Here is a 19,621-nt window from a genome sequence, read left to right on the forward strand (position 1 = left end):
CTGGAAATTTTACACATACTTTCAAACCTTTAAGAAACATTCTCTCTCTAGAACACATCACGCAATGATGAAAGGCAAAATGTTTCTCGCTTACTACATTTCAATTTATTATTTCTTTACTACTAACTCCATCCGCAACGCATTTTGGAGATGGCACCCACACGTGTCTACAAAGTTATGGAGACAGGACATTTTATATGTGGGAGATCGATTCTTTAATGTCGAGGGTAGGGGTTTACTGGTGGTTTGCTGATGAGCACTGATAAATATGAAGAAAAATTTAGCTGATAATCACTTTTATTGACACTTTGAACAATTATGTACAGTTTAGGGTATAAGAGAGAAAAGAAGATGGAGGGTTAGATGAGATTGCTGGCAGCCCCTCGTCGTGCGAGATGGAAGGAACTCTGTCGGCGGCTCCCCGCGGCGGTCGCCCCCTCAGCCCCCCACGCCCCCCAGCGCCGCGGTGCCGGTCGTCGTGGGCGGGTCAGTCTGGAGGCTCGGAGGGCGCGAGCGCCTACTGCGTGTACTGCGGCTGGAAGCCGTTCTCGTCGGCGATGAAGTTGATGCTGTAGTCCTTGCCGTCGGCGCCCTTCCACGTGATGGTGCCGCGCACCTCGAGCGCCTCGTTCTCCGTGCCCTGGTTCTTCACCACTCCCTGCTCCTGCCGGATCAGCCCGTCGCTCGTCTTGAACCTGCGGCACAGCAGAGAAAGCCGTCTCATCACCTGCCCTGTAGGGCCACATCAGTACGACTATTTCCTAGGCGTGACGTACCCACACGACTACGTCGTAAGCCAGCTTAGATGGTGCTTGGCGGAGGATACTTCTGGCACCACCGTCTTTTTCCCGTTCCATTCACGACTGACGCATGAGAAGAATGACTGACGATATACACTACTAGCCATTAAAATTGCTACACCACAAAGGTGCCGTGCTACAGACGCGAAATTTAGCCGACAGGAAGAAGATGCTGTGATATGTGAATGATTAGCTTTTCAGATCATTCACACAAGGTTGGCGCCGGTGGCGACACCTACAACGCCCTGACACGAGGAAAGTTTCCAACCGATTTCTCATTGGCTGGTGAAACGTTGTTGTGATGCCTCTTGTAAGGAGGTGAAATGCGTACCATCACGTTTCCGAATTTGATAAAGGTCGGATTGTAACCTATCGCGATTGCGGTTTATCGTATCGCGATATTGCTGCTCGCGTTGGTCGAGATTCAATGACTGTTAGCAGAATATGGAATAGGTCGGTTCAGGAGCCTAATACAGAACGCCGTGCTGGAACCCAACGGCCTCGTATCACTAGCAGTCGAGATGACAGGCATCTTATCCGCATGGCTGTAACGGATCGTGCAGCCACGTCTGGATCCCTGAGTCAACAGATGGGGACGTTTGCAAGACAACAACCGTCTGTACGAACAGTTCGACGACGTCTGATGCAGCATGAACTATCAGCTCGGAGACCATGGCTGTGGTTACCCTTGACGCTGCATCACAGACAGGAGCGCCTGAGAATGGTGTACTCAACGACGAACCTGGGTGCACGAATGGCAAAACGTCATTTTTTTTCGGATAAATCCGGGTTCTATTTACAGCATCATGATGGTCGCATCCGTGTTTGGCGACATCGCGGTGAACGCACATTGGAAGCGTGTATTCGTCATCGCCATACTGGCGTATCACCCGGCGTGATGGTATGGGGTGCCATTGGTTACACGTCTCGGTCACCTCTTGTTCGCATTGACGGCACTTTGAACAGTGGACGTTACATTTCAGATGTGTTACTACCCGTGGCTCTACCCTACATTGGATCCCTGCGAAACCCTACATTTCAGCAGGATAATGCACGAGCGCATGTTGCAGGTCCTGTACGGACCTTTCTGGAAACAGAAAATGTTCGACTGCTGCCCTGGCCAGCACATTCTCCAGATCTCTCACCAAGTGAAAACGTCTGGTCAATGGTGGCCAAGCAACTGGCTCGTCACAAAACGCCAGTCACTTCTCTTGATGAACTGTGGTATCGTGTTGAAGCTGCATGGACAGCTGTACACGCCATCCAAGCTCTGTTTGACTCAATGCCCAGGCGTATCAAGGCCGTTATTACGGCCAGAGGTAGTTGCTCTGGGTACTGGTTTCTCAGGATCTATGCACCCAAATAGCTTGAAAATGTAATCACATGTCAGTTCCAGTATAATGTATTTGTCCAATGAATACCCGTTTATCATCTGCATTTCTCCTTGGTGTAATAATTTTAATGGTCAGTAGTGTAGCTCCGTATACGCTCTAATTTCTCGTCGTGGACGTACGAGGAAGAGAGAAGTTGCTGGACTCCTCTTGAAATGTTCGCTCTCTCCAGTAAACATTTACTTTACGCTTAACGCCTCTCTTGTAGTGTGTGCCACTGAAGTTTGTTTATCATCTCCGCAACGCTTTCGCACCGAGCAAACTATCCCTTGGTATCGCTTTTCTTTGGATCTTCTCTCTGTCTCTCCTGTTAATCTTAGTTTGTATGGGTCCCACACTGATAAAAAAGTACTCAAGACTCAATCAAACAAGTGTTTTTGGAAGCCATTTGTTTCGTGGATGAATTTAATTCCTCCGAGTGAATCTCAATCTGGCATGTACTTTTCCTACCATTTGCTTTATGTGCTCAGCCCCGTTCAGGTCATCCCAAATGGTTACTCCTATGTATCAAATGGCTCTGAGCACTATGGGACTTAACATCTGAGGTCATCAGTCCCCTAGACTTAGAACTACTGAAACCTAACTAACCTATGGACAGCACACACATCCATGCGCGAGGCAGGATTCGAACCTGCGACCGTAGCAGCAGCGCGGTTCCGGACTGACGCGCCTATAACCTCTCGGTCACAAAGGCCGGCTCCTATGTATCTAACGGCAGTTACTGTTTCCATTGATTTACCACCAACTGCGTCATCGAACAGTAACGGATCTCTTCACCTATTTAAAGGCGGCACGTTAATTTTATTTACGTGGAGACTTAACACATGCCGTTTCAAGCTTAGACCATTGGCCAAGAGGAGCGTTTCAGTCTCAGAAGAGAGTACGTTCGGCGTTCCACGCAGACATAATTCTGCTGTTATATAGACAACAGGCTCTTGACAATGTGCGACTGAAATAGTGCGACTACTGGAAACGTACACCAAAGTTCAAGTTCGCGGGCAGTACGATTCTTGTGGCTAAAACCTCTAAATTGCTCATAAATTCACTGTGGAATTCTGGCAGCATATGGAATAAATGCAGTGTCACGTTACCACAGTGAAATGGTGCCCACTATTTGACCAAGGCCGCACAGACGTGTGTGATGCCCGTCTTGTAGGTCAGATTCTGCGCTATGCGAATTCCATCTTTTCGGCAAGCTGAAAGAACATCTGAGGGGAAAGACATTTTCTAACGACGAGGACGTTCACACAGCGGTTCACCAAATGGTCCGCGAGAAAGGAACGGTTTTCTGCTGTCGAACAATTCGTAGACCGTACCGACTATTTTTTAAAGAGACTTCGTGACTGTGTTAAAAAATAGTGCCATGTATCTGTTTCGCTTTGAAATATCAAGCAGCACTCAATAAAAATTACTTGGCCTGCCATAATAACATGTAGCTTATTTTTTGAAGTTCCCCGTACTTTCAGGGTGAACTGCTGGTACCTCAACTAAAATATCCTGCGCATTGCTCATTACGTGTGTCGGTTGATGGCGTCGGTGACATAGCTAAACGTAGACAGGTTCTATGTACTCATTCCGCTCTCTGGACTCATACTTAAAAAGGGTGCATTATTCGGAGATAGGAAAAAACCGCTCTTGCTAAAAAGGAAAATAAGGAGGTTAGTAGAGTTGGAAAATACGCTCTGATTGGGGAGGGGTGGGAAACGAAATCGACCTAACTTTTTCAAAAGAACTGTCCCGGTATTTTCCTTAAAGGATTTACGGAAACCACGATATACCTTAATCTACATGGCCAGACATGGACTTGAGCCACCATGTTGCCGAGTATGAGGCCAATGTGGTAATCATTTCATTACATCGCACACCAAGAGTAGAATGATACGGAAACTGTAAACCTAGTATGGTGTTTATGTGTCCGGAGGAACGTTGAATGGAACGTTGCCTGACGGCAACTGTGTGTTTTCCATCCTAACAGTGTTCGGTATAGGACACTGGGAAGCGTCTACACTTTCGCTAACGATGGTGCATCGACGAAAAAGAGTTGAATTTCATTGAAAATTTTGAGACTGGGCAACTGCTGACTGATAATTGTTAGTTTTCTCTGATGAGTAATATTTCCTACTATGTAGAATAATTGACGACAGTCGACAAATAAAGAATATAAAAGGCAAACAAGCAATAGGAAGTATAGTGTTACTGTAGAAAGAAAACTAGTATGTACAGAAATATATGTAATTTAAAGTCCCCACATCTTTTTTACTCTGTGTGTGAACGTGTGCAGGGGTAAAATACAAGGAGCAAAAGGGTATTTATAATTTGTACAGAAACCAGATGGCAGTTTTAAGAGTCGAGGGGCATGAAAGGGAAGCAGTGGTTGGGAAAGGAGTGAGACAGGGTTGTAGCCTCTCCCCGATGTTATTCAATCTGTATATTGAGCAAGCAGTAAAGGAAACAAAAGAAAAATTCGGAGTAGGTATTAAAATTCATGGAGAAGAAGTAAAAACTTTGAGGTTCGCCGATGACATTGTAATTCTGTCAGAGACAGCAAAGGACTTGGAAGAGCAGTTGAACGGAATGGACAGTGTCTTGACAGGAGGATATAAGATGAACATCAACAAAAGCAAAACGAGGATAATGGAATGTAGTCAAATAAAATCGGGTGATGCTGAGGGGATTAGATTAGGAAATGAGACACTTAAAGTAGTAAAGGAGTTTTGCTATTTAGGGAGTAAAATAACTGATGATGGTCGAAGCAGAGAGGATATAAAATGTAGACTGGAAATGGCAAGGGAATCTTTTCTGAAGAAGAGAAATTTGTTAACATCGAGTATAGATTTAAGTGTCAGGAAGTCGTTTCTGAAAGTATTTGTATGGAGTGGAGCCATGTATGGAAGTGAAACATGGACGATAAATAGTTTGGACAAGAAGAGAATAGAAGCTTTCGAAATGTGGTGCTACAGAAGAATACTGAAGATAAGGTGGGTAGATCACGTAACTAATGAGGAGGTATTGAATAGGATTGGGGAGAAGAGAAGTTTGTGGCACAACTTGACTAGAAGAAGGGATCGGTTGGTAGGACATGTTTTGAGGCATCAAGGGATCACAAATTTAGCATTGGAGGGCAGCGTGGAGGGTAAAAATCGTAGGGGGAGACCAAGAGATGAATACAGTAAGCAGATTCAGAAGGATGTAGATTGCAGCAGGTACTGGGAGATGAAGAAGCTTGCACAGGATAGGGTAGCATGGAGAGCTGCATCAAACCAGTCTCAGGACTGAGGACCACAACAACAACAACATGTGAACGTATATCTCAGGAATTGCTGTAGCGATTTTGACACGGTTTTACTCGTACTAGCACACGCGGAAGGTTTTTGTATGTAATTTTTAACTACATGATTTGAAGCCCCTGGCGCGTTTTTCTACCTGTACGTGAACAACATCATAAACTTCTGTAGGTATTTAGATACCGTTTGCTATTAAGAGACGGACATTTATGATTCAGGTTTGTGTATACAATTTAATACTGCTACCCCAAACAAGACGTCTGGCCGTAGATAGCGCTTCCCGTGCGAAGCAGGAGCGGGTGCCTAGTAGAATATAAAATTAAATGTTGGGAAGTCGTTTCTGGAGGTATTTCTCTGGCGTATAGCATGTACGGAAGTGGAAATGTGGGAGATGATGATGATGTTTGGTTTGTGAGGCGCTCAACTGCGGCGTCATCAGCGCGAGTACAAAGTCCCAATTTTTACACAGTCCAAATTTTTTACACAATTCAATGTAGCCAATGTCACGAATGATGATGATGATGTTTGGTTTGTGAGGCGCTCAACTGTAGGGTCATCAGCGCGAGTACAAAGTCCCAATTTTTACACAGACCAAACTTTTTACACAATTCAATGTGGCTAATGTCACGAATGATGATGATGATAACACAAACACCCAGTCCCCGGGCAGAGAAAAGTCCTCGACCTGGTCGGGAATTGAACCCGGGGCCCCGTGATCCACCGGCAGCGACGGTAGCCACTAGACCACGAGCTGCGGACGGAAATGTGGAAGATGAACAGTTCACACAAGAAGAAAAGGAAAAAGGAGCTTTTGAAATGTGGTGTGGCAGTAAAATGGTGAAGTCTGTGTGGTTACATCTAATAGAAGGGAAAAGGAATCGGGGAGACAAGAAATTTATGGCACAACTAAATTAAAATTAGAGATCCGTTAATAGAGCACATCTTGAAACATGAAGGAATCGTCAATTTGGTAATGGAGGTAAGTGCCTATGGGAGTAGTTATGCAGAGATGAACAGCCATGCACAGAGTAGATAAATGTGGGAAAAAGAAGCTGTTACAAAAATATGCCGACCTCGTCAAGGTGCTGTGATACAAGGTGCCGTAAAAGGTGTCTCGAGGAACAAATTGAGCATAAGAACGCATCTATGAAACCGTCGTTCAACGATGGTACAGACTGTCGAAAGTGTAGAGGCCACTGCCTGCTTCTGGGCATCTCTTTGAGTAGCATGCGCGTGTCTGTACGCCGAACGAACACATGCGGAATTTCATGCAATTGAACTGAATGCAATCAGGATGTCGTGTGGTGCCGAATGCGTCCGCACATGTACAACAACAGCGCAGACACCGATTTGCGCGATAGCGGCAGAGAGGTCGACGACTGAGCTCATATTTGCAGCCAAAGGGGCTGCCTAGCCTCAGGCGTTGGCCTCTATAACTTCAACGCTCCGTGGTGTTGTTTGGTGTCATTTCCAGAGACGGGTTCCTGTCCTCAGACTGTTCCTCAAGACACCCTGTACAACCACTCGAAATTCGTTCGTATACATTTTTATTGTACCCTGTATACCTAGTTGCCCTATTCCGCCGAACTACATCAGATTGAACTTGTGTGAATTATGTTTGCAGAGTGATCCTCTATACCAAACCCTTCAACAAATCCAGGAAGCAGTGAGAACAGCATGGCTACTCCTCAGTCACTTTCAGAATGTCTAGCTGTTTTGTGTGCTGGAAACGACAGTAATTCTGAATACTAAGTTGTACCAATGTGGTATTAGTAGCTGCTTCAGTCCTTCCTCTGACGAAGGAGTAGTGTGAGGAATTCTGGCTGACTAGCAATCGAAAAGAAATGATTTTTACTGGTTGCTGTTATAACCCCAGGCATTAGCAGTGTCTGTAATGAACTTTATTTCTGTAATTATGTTTCTGAAGGTAAATATTAATCAAGAATATAGACTCAGAGACTCTGGTTCGCTCCTCCCAGATGCGTGAAGCTGGACGTTTGTGAGAACTTTCGCTTCAAATAAGGCGGAAAAGTAACTGTTTTCAGATCTTCACCTAAAAAAATGTGGTTACGTAGTACCAGGCTATTTTTAAGAATTCAACAGTGAAAACAACGAAATAGAACGTGGCTGAAGACAGATTAAAAGCAATTCCTACGTAACGAGCTTTGCTCAGAAACAAATTTGTTTCAATACTCTACTATTTCTGAGGCAGGAATGAAGTCTGGTTACAAACACCAGCGCTGAGCAATGAAGAGAAGTCGATATGGATTCTTCAGTACAGTCCAGACTGTGCGTTTCAAGTCACGACAGTCCACCCTGTTTTAGCTTATGGTTTCTGAGGTATTCTCTACGGTGATTTATAGACGGTACAGTTAAAAGAGTCCAGCCCAGCTGAAGATTATATTCTAATGCAAATTATTTCCACTACTCGCCTAGACGTCATCATTATGTGCTTATAAACTTCCGTGTTCTTGTCCTGGATTCCACAGGTTTCCTTTTTATTTTTGAGATAATAAGTTACTGGGCGCCTCGACCTTTACTTCGCACGGTATCGCTGAAAATTTGCAGAATTTTGATTAAACAGTTACTCGTCATCTTCAGACTACGATGTCTATTATAGGTAAATGTTTCCGACGTGGTGTTAATTACCGGACAGAAAGTTAACTTTGACATGCGAAGTAGGTTTTACCGTACATTGCTATGTCATTTCCACTGTCAATGTATCGAAAGAACTGGTGGCGTCTAAATGTTTTCGCTAGTAGCGTAGCGTGTCGGAGGGAACGTCCTATCATCAATACTCGTTTTATCTCCTGGTCCACTCATGTATATAGCAAGAGACAAATGACTGTTTCTGCACGCCTGGGCGCGCCTCTCTTGTCTTCCTTGTACGGTGGCAGTACAACAGTTTGAGAACCTTTCTGAATCAGCTTATCTCTAAATTTGTGCAAAGCCTTTCGCGGGAACAACGTCACCTTTCTCACTAAGATTTCTGTTTACGTTGCCTGAACATGTCTTTAACACTACTTTCGAAAGAACTAAACCGACCGGTTACAAGACAGGTCGTCTCGCATTTCCGACAACCTTCTCCTGCAGGTCCACTTCGTGAGGATCGTAAACACTTGTGTAGTTCTCACGAGTACTCCCACACGAATTCTGTCCGTCGTCTCTTCTCTTCTTGCCTTTTTTTGCAGCCGACTACTGACATTTTAATAGAATTCTGCTAGGTTTGTGAAATCGTAATGTTGAAAAATGCTTCAATGTTTGGGAGACTCTTGGTGGAGGATTACGATGTAAGCTAGCATTGATACACTGTTGCCTTTGTTTTCTCTATAAAACGACGAAACCCTTAGATACGACCTCCATATTTGAAAAAAGAAATATCTCGTCGGGAATGGATATCCAGAATGATTTACGATAGCTTCATACGGGTTGCCGGACCATGTCCTGAACCCAGAAAGATGAGCTCTACCATTCGTGGCAACTATGCACGTCTTTTATATGGACTCGACGCTTTAACTTGCTCGGACAACAACGTAGCGCATCCTACATCAGGAGTAAAACAATGGGGACGGTGAGCTGGCCAGCCCAGATGCGGCTTTTAGGCAGTTTTCCACATCCCACCAGGGAAATACGGGGCTGTTATCCACGTGCCGCCTCAGTTGCAGGCTACGCAAACATGCACAAACGTTATCACGCTTGCACATGGAGATCTACTCTAGACGCAGATAGACACGGGGTATGCAGATGAACAAAAGCCTGGTGACAGTAGATGTTTAGACTCTTTAAATTCCGTAATCACATATATAAACTTTCTGGCCGAATATGCCATACTTAATGGTCGAATAAATTTGTTGGGGAAAACTCAACGTTTGATCCCCATTTGTGGAGTATATGTTCAAAGAGGTTTGCGGTGGAGCATATAAGGCCGCGCTTGGCGTCTTGTCGTGTCTTGTGACTCACTCTGAGGTTTGTAGCTTCTTTGCAGGTTCGATTCACATGTTGACTCACTGTTGACTGAAGTAAGATTTCATTTCCGTGTGCTGCCGCGCAGAGGTGTGACGTCATGTGTTTACGAAATCGAACAAAATTGGCTGTTGGATGCGCTGTTGTGATCGCCCCACTGTGGAAGGCCCTAGTCTTATCAGATTGGTCTGACGGTATCTTGGCTGCAAAGGATATTCCGCAGCACTTGATCTATCTGTTTTTCCTCTTTCTACAGTTGCCCTTATGTTCTTTAGTGAATTGTCCACCGTTCATTTTGTAATAACCGCATAGAAGAGCCGATAGGTGCAGCGTATCCTTTTCCACAGCGAACAATGATTCACAATGTTAGAAAGTCCTCTGCAGCTCTTCATGTGTACTTTGCATGCAACATGGCGATCAGTTTTACCACTTGAGACACAGGGCTGTAATTTGAGAAGGGTGGAGCTCAAGCATTTGAAATCATCAGTCAGTTTTGTAAATCACATCACGTGATTGTGTGAATTTTCGTTCGTCAAAGTCACAGATGGTTTCTGCCTCCGCCCTCGTTCAGTCGCACCCGAGAATCCATCTGTAATAATCTCGATGTGAACGAAATATTAATTTCTGCACTTCTTTTCCCTCTTGTCTGCATAGTCAGTTTTTCGTGATTTGGCAGAGATGTCTACATGGCATCCCAGTTACAACGCCAGTAGTGAGATTCTATGTCAACGGCTTCAGAATCTTTGGGCCCCCTCCCTCCCAGTTTCTCCTCCACGGCTACCCACGTTTCGTATGTTGTTGTTGTTGTGGTCTTCAGTCCTGAGACTGGTTTGATGCAGCTCTCCATGCTACTCTATCCTGTGCAAGCTGCTTCATCTTCCAGTACCTACTGCAGCCTACATCCTTCTGAATCTGCTTAGTGTAGTCATCTCTTGGTCTTCCTCTACGATTTTTAACCTCCGCCCTGCCCTCCAATACTAAATTGGTGGTCCCTTGATGCCTCAGAACATGTCCTACCAACCGATCCCTTCTTCTAGTCAAGTTGTGGCACAAACTCCTCTTCTCCCCAATCCTCTTCAATACCTCCTCATTAGTTATTTGATCTACCCATCTAATCTTCATCATTCTTCTGTAGCACCACATTTCGAAAGCTTCTATTCTCTTCTTGTCCAAACTATTTATCGTCCATGTTTCACTTCCATACACGGCTACGCTCTATACAAATAATTTCAGAAACGACTTCCTGACACTTAAATCTATACTCGATGTTAACAAATTTCTCTTCTTCAGAAACGCTTTCCTTGCCATTGCCAGTCTACATTTTATATCCTCTCTGCTGCGACCATCATCAGTTATTTTGCTCCCCAAATAGCAAAACTCCTTTACTACTTTAAGCGTCTCATTTCCTAACCTAATTCCCTCAGCATCACCCGACTTAATTCGACTACATTCCATTATCCTCGTTTTGCTTTTGTTGATGTTCATCTTATATCCCCCTTTCAAGACACTGTCCATTCCGTTCAACTGCTCTTCCAAGTCCTTTGCTGTCTCTGACAGAATTACAATGTCATCGGCGAACCTCAAAGTTTTTATTTCTTCTCCATGGATACGTTTCGTATAGGTTGTGGTAATCGGATTCGCAGATACTCACCCAAAGGTGTACTGGCCGAGTCCATCGTTGTCAATGCTCTGCTCTAGGATGACGGCCTCACCAGGCTTCTGGGGGCGCGCGGCGACAACGGCGATGAGGGCGGCGGCAACGAGCAGCTGAAACACAGGGCGGCAACGGTAATCAGCGGCGGAATGTGGCGCCAAATACCACACAACACAGCCCCTGGGTCTGATAACGGCCTCAGTTCAGCGAGGAGGAGGTATGTCTTATCTAGTTGAACATAATAACTGATGATTAGATCCAGTAGAGCTATCAAACTGGGGGACCTTGATTACTAAGTTTCACACGGTGTTGCAAATAGCTCCCGACGCTTTCCGGGGGATTACAATCGGACAGTTAGCGGGCCAGTCGAGTTGCTACATGGTGCCTGAGTGTTCGTCAAACTAGGAACGTCTGTCGGCAATCTGCTAAATACGACTGTTGTTATGTGGGAAGGCAGGAGCGTCCACAGCACATCAATCGTCAAGACGTAGAAACGAAACACCTTGGCTCTTGTTCACGGCTCGAGATGACTGGGTGTCTGTGTTGTCCTTATCATCTCATCATCATTCATGAAAGTGGCGAGTCTGGACTGAGCAAAGGTTGGGAATCTGTACGAGCGCTGATAACCGCGCAATTGAGCGACCAACAAACCAAACCATCAAAACATCATCATCTTGTTCATGGTAGCCTGAATGAGTGGACCCAAGTCATGATACGTCTCCCTCTCGACTCATTTTACAGTGTTGATACCATACAGCTGATCGGCACATGCACACTGTTTCACTGAAGTGACTTAACACCAGCGGTGGAAGGCCACATGAGCACCTTGTACCAGTTCTAGACCACCAAAGTGCTCTTTTTAAGGGGACAACTTTTATTTGGTCCAATGAGATTCTGGCTAAAGTTGACACCACGTCTGAACTGTACGTCTCTTCTCGCCACGCAAGCCTGATACGGTTTTACTCTTTACACAGTTCCTCCCATACCAGTGCATTGTGCTGATAAACTATCCCCGTGTATTCAAATTGTTAACTAGAGAGAGGTACCTGCTGCCGACTGATACTTTCAGTTGAACTGTGAGGCCTAGCAAGGTAGCTCAGCTGGTGGCACAATTGTACACCAATGGCGAGAGCCTGGTTTCGATTACCTGCCAGGTACACAGTTATATCCTGTCTTCACAAAGCGTGCACTCTGCTGCTGAGTGAAACGTGCGAGTGAATTGACCGTAGACTTCTTGAAAGGACAATCCTAGGGAGCGATAGAAGACACTTTTTTACAAAATTTACGATAGTCATAGGCCAGAATTACCCTTCAGGGATTTAAATCCGGCTCCTCCAAACCAGAACAGTGTCTCAGTCAAATCGCCAATATACTAAGGATCAGTAAGAAAAGGCTAAATTTCACTCATAACTCTGTAGATCTCCGTGACGGCCATAACGAGATGTTGGATCATAGCTACAGATGATTGATTCATTATTTAATTGATGTTCTAGAATACCTTAGATGGCAGAACGGACTTACATTTCTGTTTCTAAACGGATGCAGAACGATGTAGATAAAGTAGGTTGCTACAAAGGCTTTGATAATGCTCGAGGAATAGGACAAACGTGATTATTAGACCAGAAGGAAGCTAGTTGAAATAGTAATCTTGTCTATGTAGTATCAGCTCAGCATCACTTCATCACTTCACACTTGAAAGACACTGGCCGTTAAAGTGATTTGCAGTCTCGTTTGACGTATGAACTGATTTAGAGCAGCCACAGAGTGAAAGAGGATTTCATTATAGTGTCTAACGCATATAACTTCAAAACATCTTAACATCGGCCCAACCTTACTAATCTTTAGCCCACTACACAGGTTTAAAGGGTGTATTTTATTCCACTATTCATATAGGTCATACATAATGCTGTAGCCCCGCATCTCGTGGTCGTGCGGTAGCGTTCTCGCTTCCCACACCCGGGTTCCCGGGTTCGATTCCCGGCGGGGTCAGGGATTTTCCCTGCCTCGTGATGGCTGGGTGTTGTGTGCTGTCCTTCGGTTAGTTAGGTTTAAGTAGTTCTAAGTTCTAGGGGACTGATGACCATAGATGTTAAGTCCCATAGTGCTCAGAGTCATTTGAACCATTTGAACCATAATGCTGTAGCACCGTAAGCCTACAGTATACACACCGCAGCGATTTTTAAATAGCTGGAAGAAAAATCAGGAAACAAACGTACATAAAAAAGCACAAGAAATGAGCGGGATGTGCTATTTCCAGCGGGACCAATAGTGTAAGGATAACAAGTGGAGGAGAATATCATATTTCAATATAACGGAAGCTCGTTTGGTACTAAAGTGTAATTGACATTACACAGAGAAAGAATATGAGATGCATCTGATACTTTGGCAGGGGTCAGACCATGTAGCAGAAAGTCAGTAAATGAAATACAGTTATTATTTGTTCTGACAAGATGTCATCTTCCTTCCACTCATTGCCTCGTATACGACGTTAATGTTTTTGTGTGAGCCGTGGTATTAGATTCACCACAGTGGAGAAGTATGCTTGAAGTACACTTCCTTTTATTTTCAGTTTTTAAGTTCAGTTGGAACACCGACTGAAGATTACACGTTCCCTTCAAACTCTGCTTCTGCCAGGACAAAGGTGTCCGCAGATTGGCGGCAACAAAACCATAATTAGAAAGTCAGTGCGGTCATACCTTTTATTTAAGCGAAGGTAAAAAACGTGGAAGCAACGAAAGTGTGCGTTCTGGTAGGGGGGAGACTCGTGAATGAGGTGTAAACGTTATTCCCAAGTTTCGCAACCAGGGGCTCCTATCGGTTATTAAGAGTCGTTAAATTCGAAACTGACGCGGCGAAAATGTGTATTGAAGAAGCGACTGCGATTTTAACGTAACTCTTAGGAGAAGCCTTTCTGAGGGAGTTCATTCTCGCCGTTAAATGGTTTTATATTTGAGTCTCTGTTCCTTTGGCTGGTTTCATTATGCCTCGCATATGTTACCATCATATGGCAATCTTATTTAATCTACCAGGAAGTGTCATATGGTAATCTGTTCACTGCAATAAATACATGAAATAAATTAATTTATGTATTTTAATCTGGTTATGGTTTTGCATAGAATTGTTTCTCCACCTGTACTTTGTAATACCTCTTCGTTTAGTACCTTATCTCTCTACATTATTTAAATACTTTTTGTGTGGTAAGAAATCTACATTTTGTTTTCTATGACTTACCTCAGAGCCAAGTTACATTACAATACATAGCACTGCTCCAGAAATACGTCTTCCTCAGTTGCAAGCCAGTTCTTTGTGTAAGTATACCGTTTATGTTGAAGAAAGTTTTCTTTGCATGTCTCAGTCGGCCTCCCATGTTTTTGCTTTAACTAATTTCGCATGTTCTATTACGTCTTCCTCAGTTTTGATATTAACAACTTCCGCTTCAGTTTTCTATCATTCTTCATCATTTCGACTCAGTTCCGTCTAAAGTATGTCCTAGATAGTCTATCCATTCATGATTTTAGATGAGAAGTCTTATGGTTAGCATTTCTATCGGTTTCACTTGTAGTTATTTCATTCTCTTCATTGTTTCTTCGACGTAGCGAAACTTGCGATACTTACTCCCAATTCGTATATATTCTACTATATATTCTTATAAATTTCTCTGCATTTTCAAAATCAATTGATTTGATATCATAAGATGGTTTATCTGCCCCGAAAAATGCTGTGAAGTCACTCTTTTCTTTATTCTGTCAGATTCACCTTTCTGGTACATTTGCCTCCTTTGGAAACACACTACCCTGCAATGTTTATATTTATTCTTTTTTTTCACTTCAAGATCTTATGAACTTGTGAGACATGTCAACTACAAGTTTTCACATTTATCTGATAGTTTTGTTTTAGGCAATGTTACCAGAGTTGTTTTCATGAAATCTGACAGCCACTAAACTGATCCAAAAGTATTAGATATCAAATCAGTTAGCCTTACGTGCTAGTGATTTTAATTCTTTCCTATATCATCTGCCCACACTTCTTTTGTTACTCAGCGTGCTGTCAAAATTGGAAAAAGCACAGAAGCATCTATTTCTTCCACGTCAACGTTTTCCTTTAACGTTCTACGACAGGCTTTCTGTACTTAGTGGAGTCTATCTGTTTCCTTTTGCACTCAACACATGCTTCCAGCTGCATAAATATATACTCGTAAAATGACCCTTAGTTCAGACTACAGTATTTATAATCTTAGCGGCCAGTATCGTAGACTAACGACGGCTACCTACAACAAGGAATTGCTCTATTCGGAGTGACTACATGCAGAACATGGAGGTGATCATTTGGAACAAACAGTTACCAACAAATAAATGTTGTTGAGGTTCCTTCTTTGTGTCTGTATCTTTCATTACAGTTCAGCATGCAGTATAACCACTTACATTTAACCGCTAGTTTCCACTCGTATTTGTTTTGTAGGGAAGACGCAAAATCGACGTTGTCAACAGATTCAGTTTTAGTGGATAATTTTCACGTTCATCGTTTGTTAATTATAGATCTAAATGCTTTTATGCTAATAAAATTTCAACGATTAGCTATGATAAATATACGAGTTGTTGCTTTCTCACAATGAATAAATCCTAAGTAAGAAACTGGTATTTAAACCGTATCAGTATTTTCATGTTCTTTTGAGAACGCTTAGTTGCATGGACTAATTTCGCTTCGGCTTGGGAGGCGTGTATTTCAAAACTATTCGTTGAAATCAATACAGAAGGTAGGGAACATCGAAACAAATATATTTCAAAGAGGAACATATAGTCTCTGACTTCAGCTTGCGACGTTAGGGAGCATTTTGCAAGTGGCGCTGATCTAAGCAGTTGTCTTAGAGTCGCTGACAGTATACGTGTACTGACATCCTACTATCCAGAGTTGAAATGTTTGGACACTTCTGAATCCATGTGGTACTCGACCTGGTATTCATTAACAGCGATTCGGTGTTAATGTGTGGGCCGGCACTCCTGGTGATAGGTTGACTGGACCACACATTCTTCCACGGACAGAAACATCTCATTTGCATGAAATATGTGTTGCGAGAACTGCTGGTGGTTGTACTTCTGAATTTTAGACATAGGGTGTACTTGTAACATGACAGGACGCCAGCTCATTTCAGCCGTGGCGTTAGGAATCATCAGAGAACCATCCTCGGAAATCGATGAACCAACGTAGGTGGCTCTGTACCGTAGGCATCCACGTCAGCTGACCTTACATGGGTGGGTTTCTTCCTCTGGGAATCATATGAAGCAGCAGGCGTATGAAACCGTCGTGGGAACAGAAGATAACGTCTCTAGAATTGCCGTCCTGCTGGTACCATAGCGGAGATGCAAGGAATCTTCGAACGGACACGGCAGTCAACGGTCCGATGCTGTACTGCGTGGATACAGGCCAATGGTCGCACATTCGAGCAGTTCCTGTGAATGTCATTGCTGTAATTGTTCACCTGTCTAAACAGGAAAGTGTGTTCTATTCCCATCTATATGGGAGTCTTCCATTTCAAAATGGGAATGGTTAAGCCTTATGTGTAACTATTCCATGTACGTCAGAGCGTGTCTGTGGTTGAGTTTTCCATGACAATGAAAAACGGAAAGGACGTTCAAATTACCACAAATAGTGACATCTCAGAACTCGAAACATTGCGATGAGTTTATGGGTGATCAAATTACCGACTGGCTACGGGTGATGGTTATGCCTTCGCCTAACAATATTCGAATCAGATACTACTAGATTTGGCACAATCTCGCTCGTGGGTTCGGGTGAGTTAGATGGTTGTGAAATGGTAAACCTACTTACTACAGCTGACAAAGATATACATTTACTAGTGAGAGGTTTTGCTGATCATGGAATCATTTCCTATAGAAATGTGATGCAGTCATATCAGATTCCGCAGTATCCAGTGGCGTTATTTTCATTAGCCTGATAACTTCTTCCATAAGCAACTAATAACCTACTGTCGAGAGAAGTAATGACACATTTAAATTCTCTTTGTAAACATGAAAATGAGATGGTTGGACAATAATACGAACATTCGAAGGAAAGTGAATAATGCAGTATCAAATCAACCAGACGATTCTTACATTGGGGCCATGTGATGAAAAAATAAGCTACGATTCACTCATTGTTGTTCCCAAATGCTTTAGTTTCAAACAAGAAAATCAAACATTGTGAAGTTTTAATGCTGACAGGAAGAGGCTTCGCTGAAAATGTATGCACCGTGTAAAGAAAACGATGAAATACTCGTATACGTATATCGACCAGCTGACAACAAAAAAAAAAAAAAAAGAAAGGTTGCTGGGCCCACAAGTAAGTTAATGCATCGTTTTCTACCCAGAGGTGCAGAATTTGGTCTCTAGTCAGGTGTATAACTTTATCCTAACTCTTCTCTTTTGACAATGGAGAATAATTACTCTGGTGCGGTTTCTACGTTAATCTCTCCTTAGAACTGGTTACGCTACCCCGTTCTTAGGTTAGCGAATAGGAAGAGCATTGAACCAACAGTAAGTGTCGTAGCACTGTGGTCTTTAGCGACTAAGATTTTCTGACTTCGATATTCAGTAAGTGTTAATTAGACGGGATCTAGTAAAACTGAGGTCAAGAAAGAACACTGTCTATATCTATGTTAGGACAAGTGAGCTCTAAAGTTACCTTCCGTAAGTGGTAACCAGTTGGGACAAAGATATTTGGAGGTGAGGAAAACGCAGTCGGAAGTACATCTTTGTTAGACCAACTGCGATCCAAAATTATATTTAGCAAGCAGTAACCAGGTGGAATACAGTAGGAGTGTGGTGAGGAAAGCACAGTATCTGAAGTACATCGATATTACACCAACTGCAATACAAATTTAACTTTAGTAAGTGGTATCCAGATGGGACCTAGGAACAGTGAAGTGAGGAAAGCACAGTACCTGACGATCAAAAATTATCTTCAGTGAGTGGTAACGAGATGTTATGGTCAGATCCCGATGAAGAAAGCACAATATCTGGAGTATAACAAAGTTAGACCTACTGCAAATCTAATTATCATGAGTTTTGCTCACTTAGTACAGTTGAATGTCAAAAGGCACTTTCTTTGCTCTAAATAGGTAATAAAAGCCTTGGAACTCACCAGCTTCATGTTGGTTGTTGGCTGGGGAGAGTTGTGCAGCAGACGAGTCAGATTGCAGAGTGCAGAAGTGTGACGGTACCCCGTACAGCCAGGTTTATATAGCGGGCGCTCTGGCGACCCCACCAGGATCGTCTTCCTGTCCCGTCGCGCCCAGAGCCGCGACATTCCCCTTCCACCAGGTCCCGATCCATCCCATAACAGTGCGCGACCGCCTCCGCCGTGAATCAGGGCCTGGGCCTTAAAGCTGACACTTTTAGAATGTTGTCCACTTTTTCTCCCAGATCCGCACGCATCTGCCGCTGAGTTACGCTCCGGGCAGGACTGCGCTCGCGGCGTGGGATAGGTGAACCGCGAAGGACGCCCTGGCTGTAAAGCAGTCCGCCGTGGCAATTCGTGGCTGCCGGCTGTTCATGTCAACAGGTGAATCTGAAGTATCGCAATGTGCGGTGGTTCTAAAGAACTCTGTAGGTGGTACTAAAGTATTTCTTTTCTTTGAAGAAATGAATGACTTTGCAGTGAGTTGTTCAATAACCGTGTGTTGCAGCAATGCGGACTTTCTATGTACATTCTCAGGAAACCACTGTAAAGTGCACGGCAGAGGTTGCTTAGCATTGTAACACGTATTAGGGTTTCTTCCCGTCACAATTGTGTGTGGGCGTGGAAGGATGGAACATGAAAGAAAGATTAGGGTTTATGTCCCGTCAACAGCGCGGTCGTTAGAGGCGGGGCACAAGCTCTGATTACGAAATGATCGGGAAGAAAATCAGCTGTGGCCTTTTCAAAGAAACTACCACGTTATTTGTCTGGAGCGATGTAGGGAAATCACTTAATACTTAAATCAGGATGGCTGGAGGAGGATTTAACCTGTCATCCTGCCGAATGAGAGTCTAGTGTGCTAACTACTGCGCCACCTCGCTCACTACAGTGCAAAGAATGATAGTTTAAAGGTCCCCTTGTACTCTGTAAATACTCTGATCATGTCTTCACAGCCCCTACTGTAGTGATGTCTAGGGTTTTGAAAAATTTCACAGACTCCTTGGCCCTATACAAAACGGCAAAGTGGATCTACGGCTTCCATTCAGTCCCCTGTTGGCCATTCTGGTGTGGTAGTTGGAGATAGGAAAACGAAAGTCGAAGTTTTAAATTTCACGTTCAACAAATCGTGCACACAGGAAAACCGTGCAAACATAAAGTAATTTGATCATCGGACAGATTGCTTTATGGACGACATGGTAATAACTACCTCTGACGGAGAGAAACAACGGAAATATTTCAAAGCAAACAAATCACTAGTCAGGATGGAATCCCAATTCGGTTTTACAAAGAGTACTCTAAGCACTGGACTCTTACCTAGCTTGCATTTATCGTGAATCTCTCTCCCAGCACAAAGTC

At 43.6% G+C, this 19,621-nt stretch overlaps 1 protein-coding gene across 1 annotated transcript; it reads right to left on the reverse strand.

Moving 5' to 3' along the window:
- Nucleotides 1–279: 279 nt before the first annotated feature.
- On the reverse strand, nt 280–18,409 carry LOC126203717 (endocuticle structural protein SgAbd-6). Its single transcript, XM_049938092.1, has 3 exons — nt 18,230–18,409; nt 11,090–11,205; nt 280–695 (listed from the first exon to the last, which is right to left on the reverse strand). The coding sequence occupies exons 1-3, from the start codon at nt 18,392–18,394 to the stop codon at nt 518–520; spliced, it is 459 nt and encodes a 152-aa protein (XP_049794049.1). The 5' UTR covers nt 18,395–18,409; the 3' UTR covers nt 280–517.
- Nucleotides 18,410–19,621: the final 1,212 nt, after the last annotated feature.

Source organism: Schistocerca nitens, chromosome 9 (genome assembly GCF_023898315.1).
Source record: "Schistocerca nitens isolate TAMUIC-IGC-003100 chromosome 9, iqSchNite1.1, whole genome shotgun sequence".
Lineage (NCBI taxonomy): Eukaryota > Metazoa > Arthropoda > Insecta > Orthoptera > Acrididae > Schistocerca > Schistocerca nitens.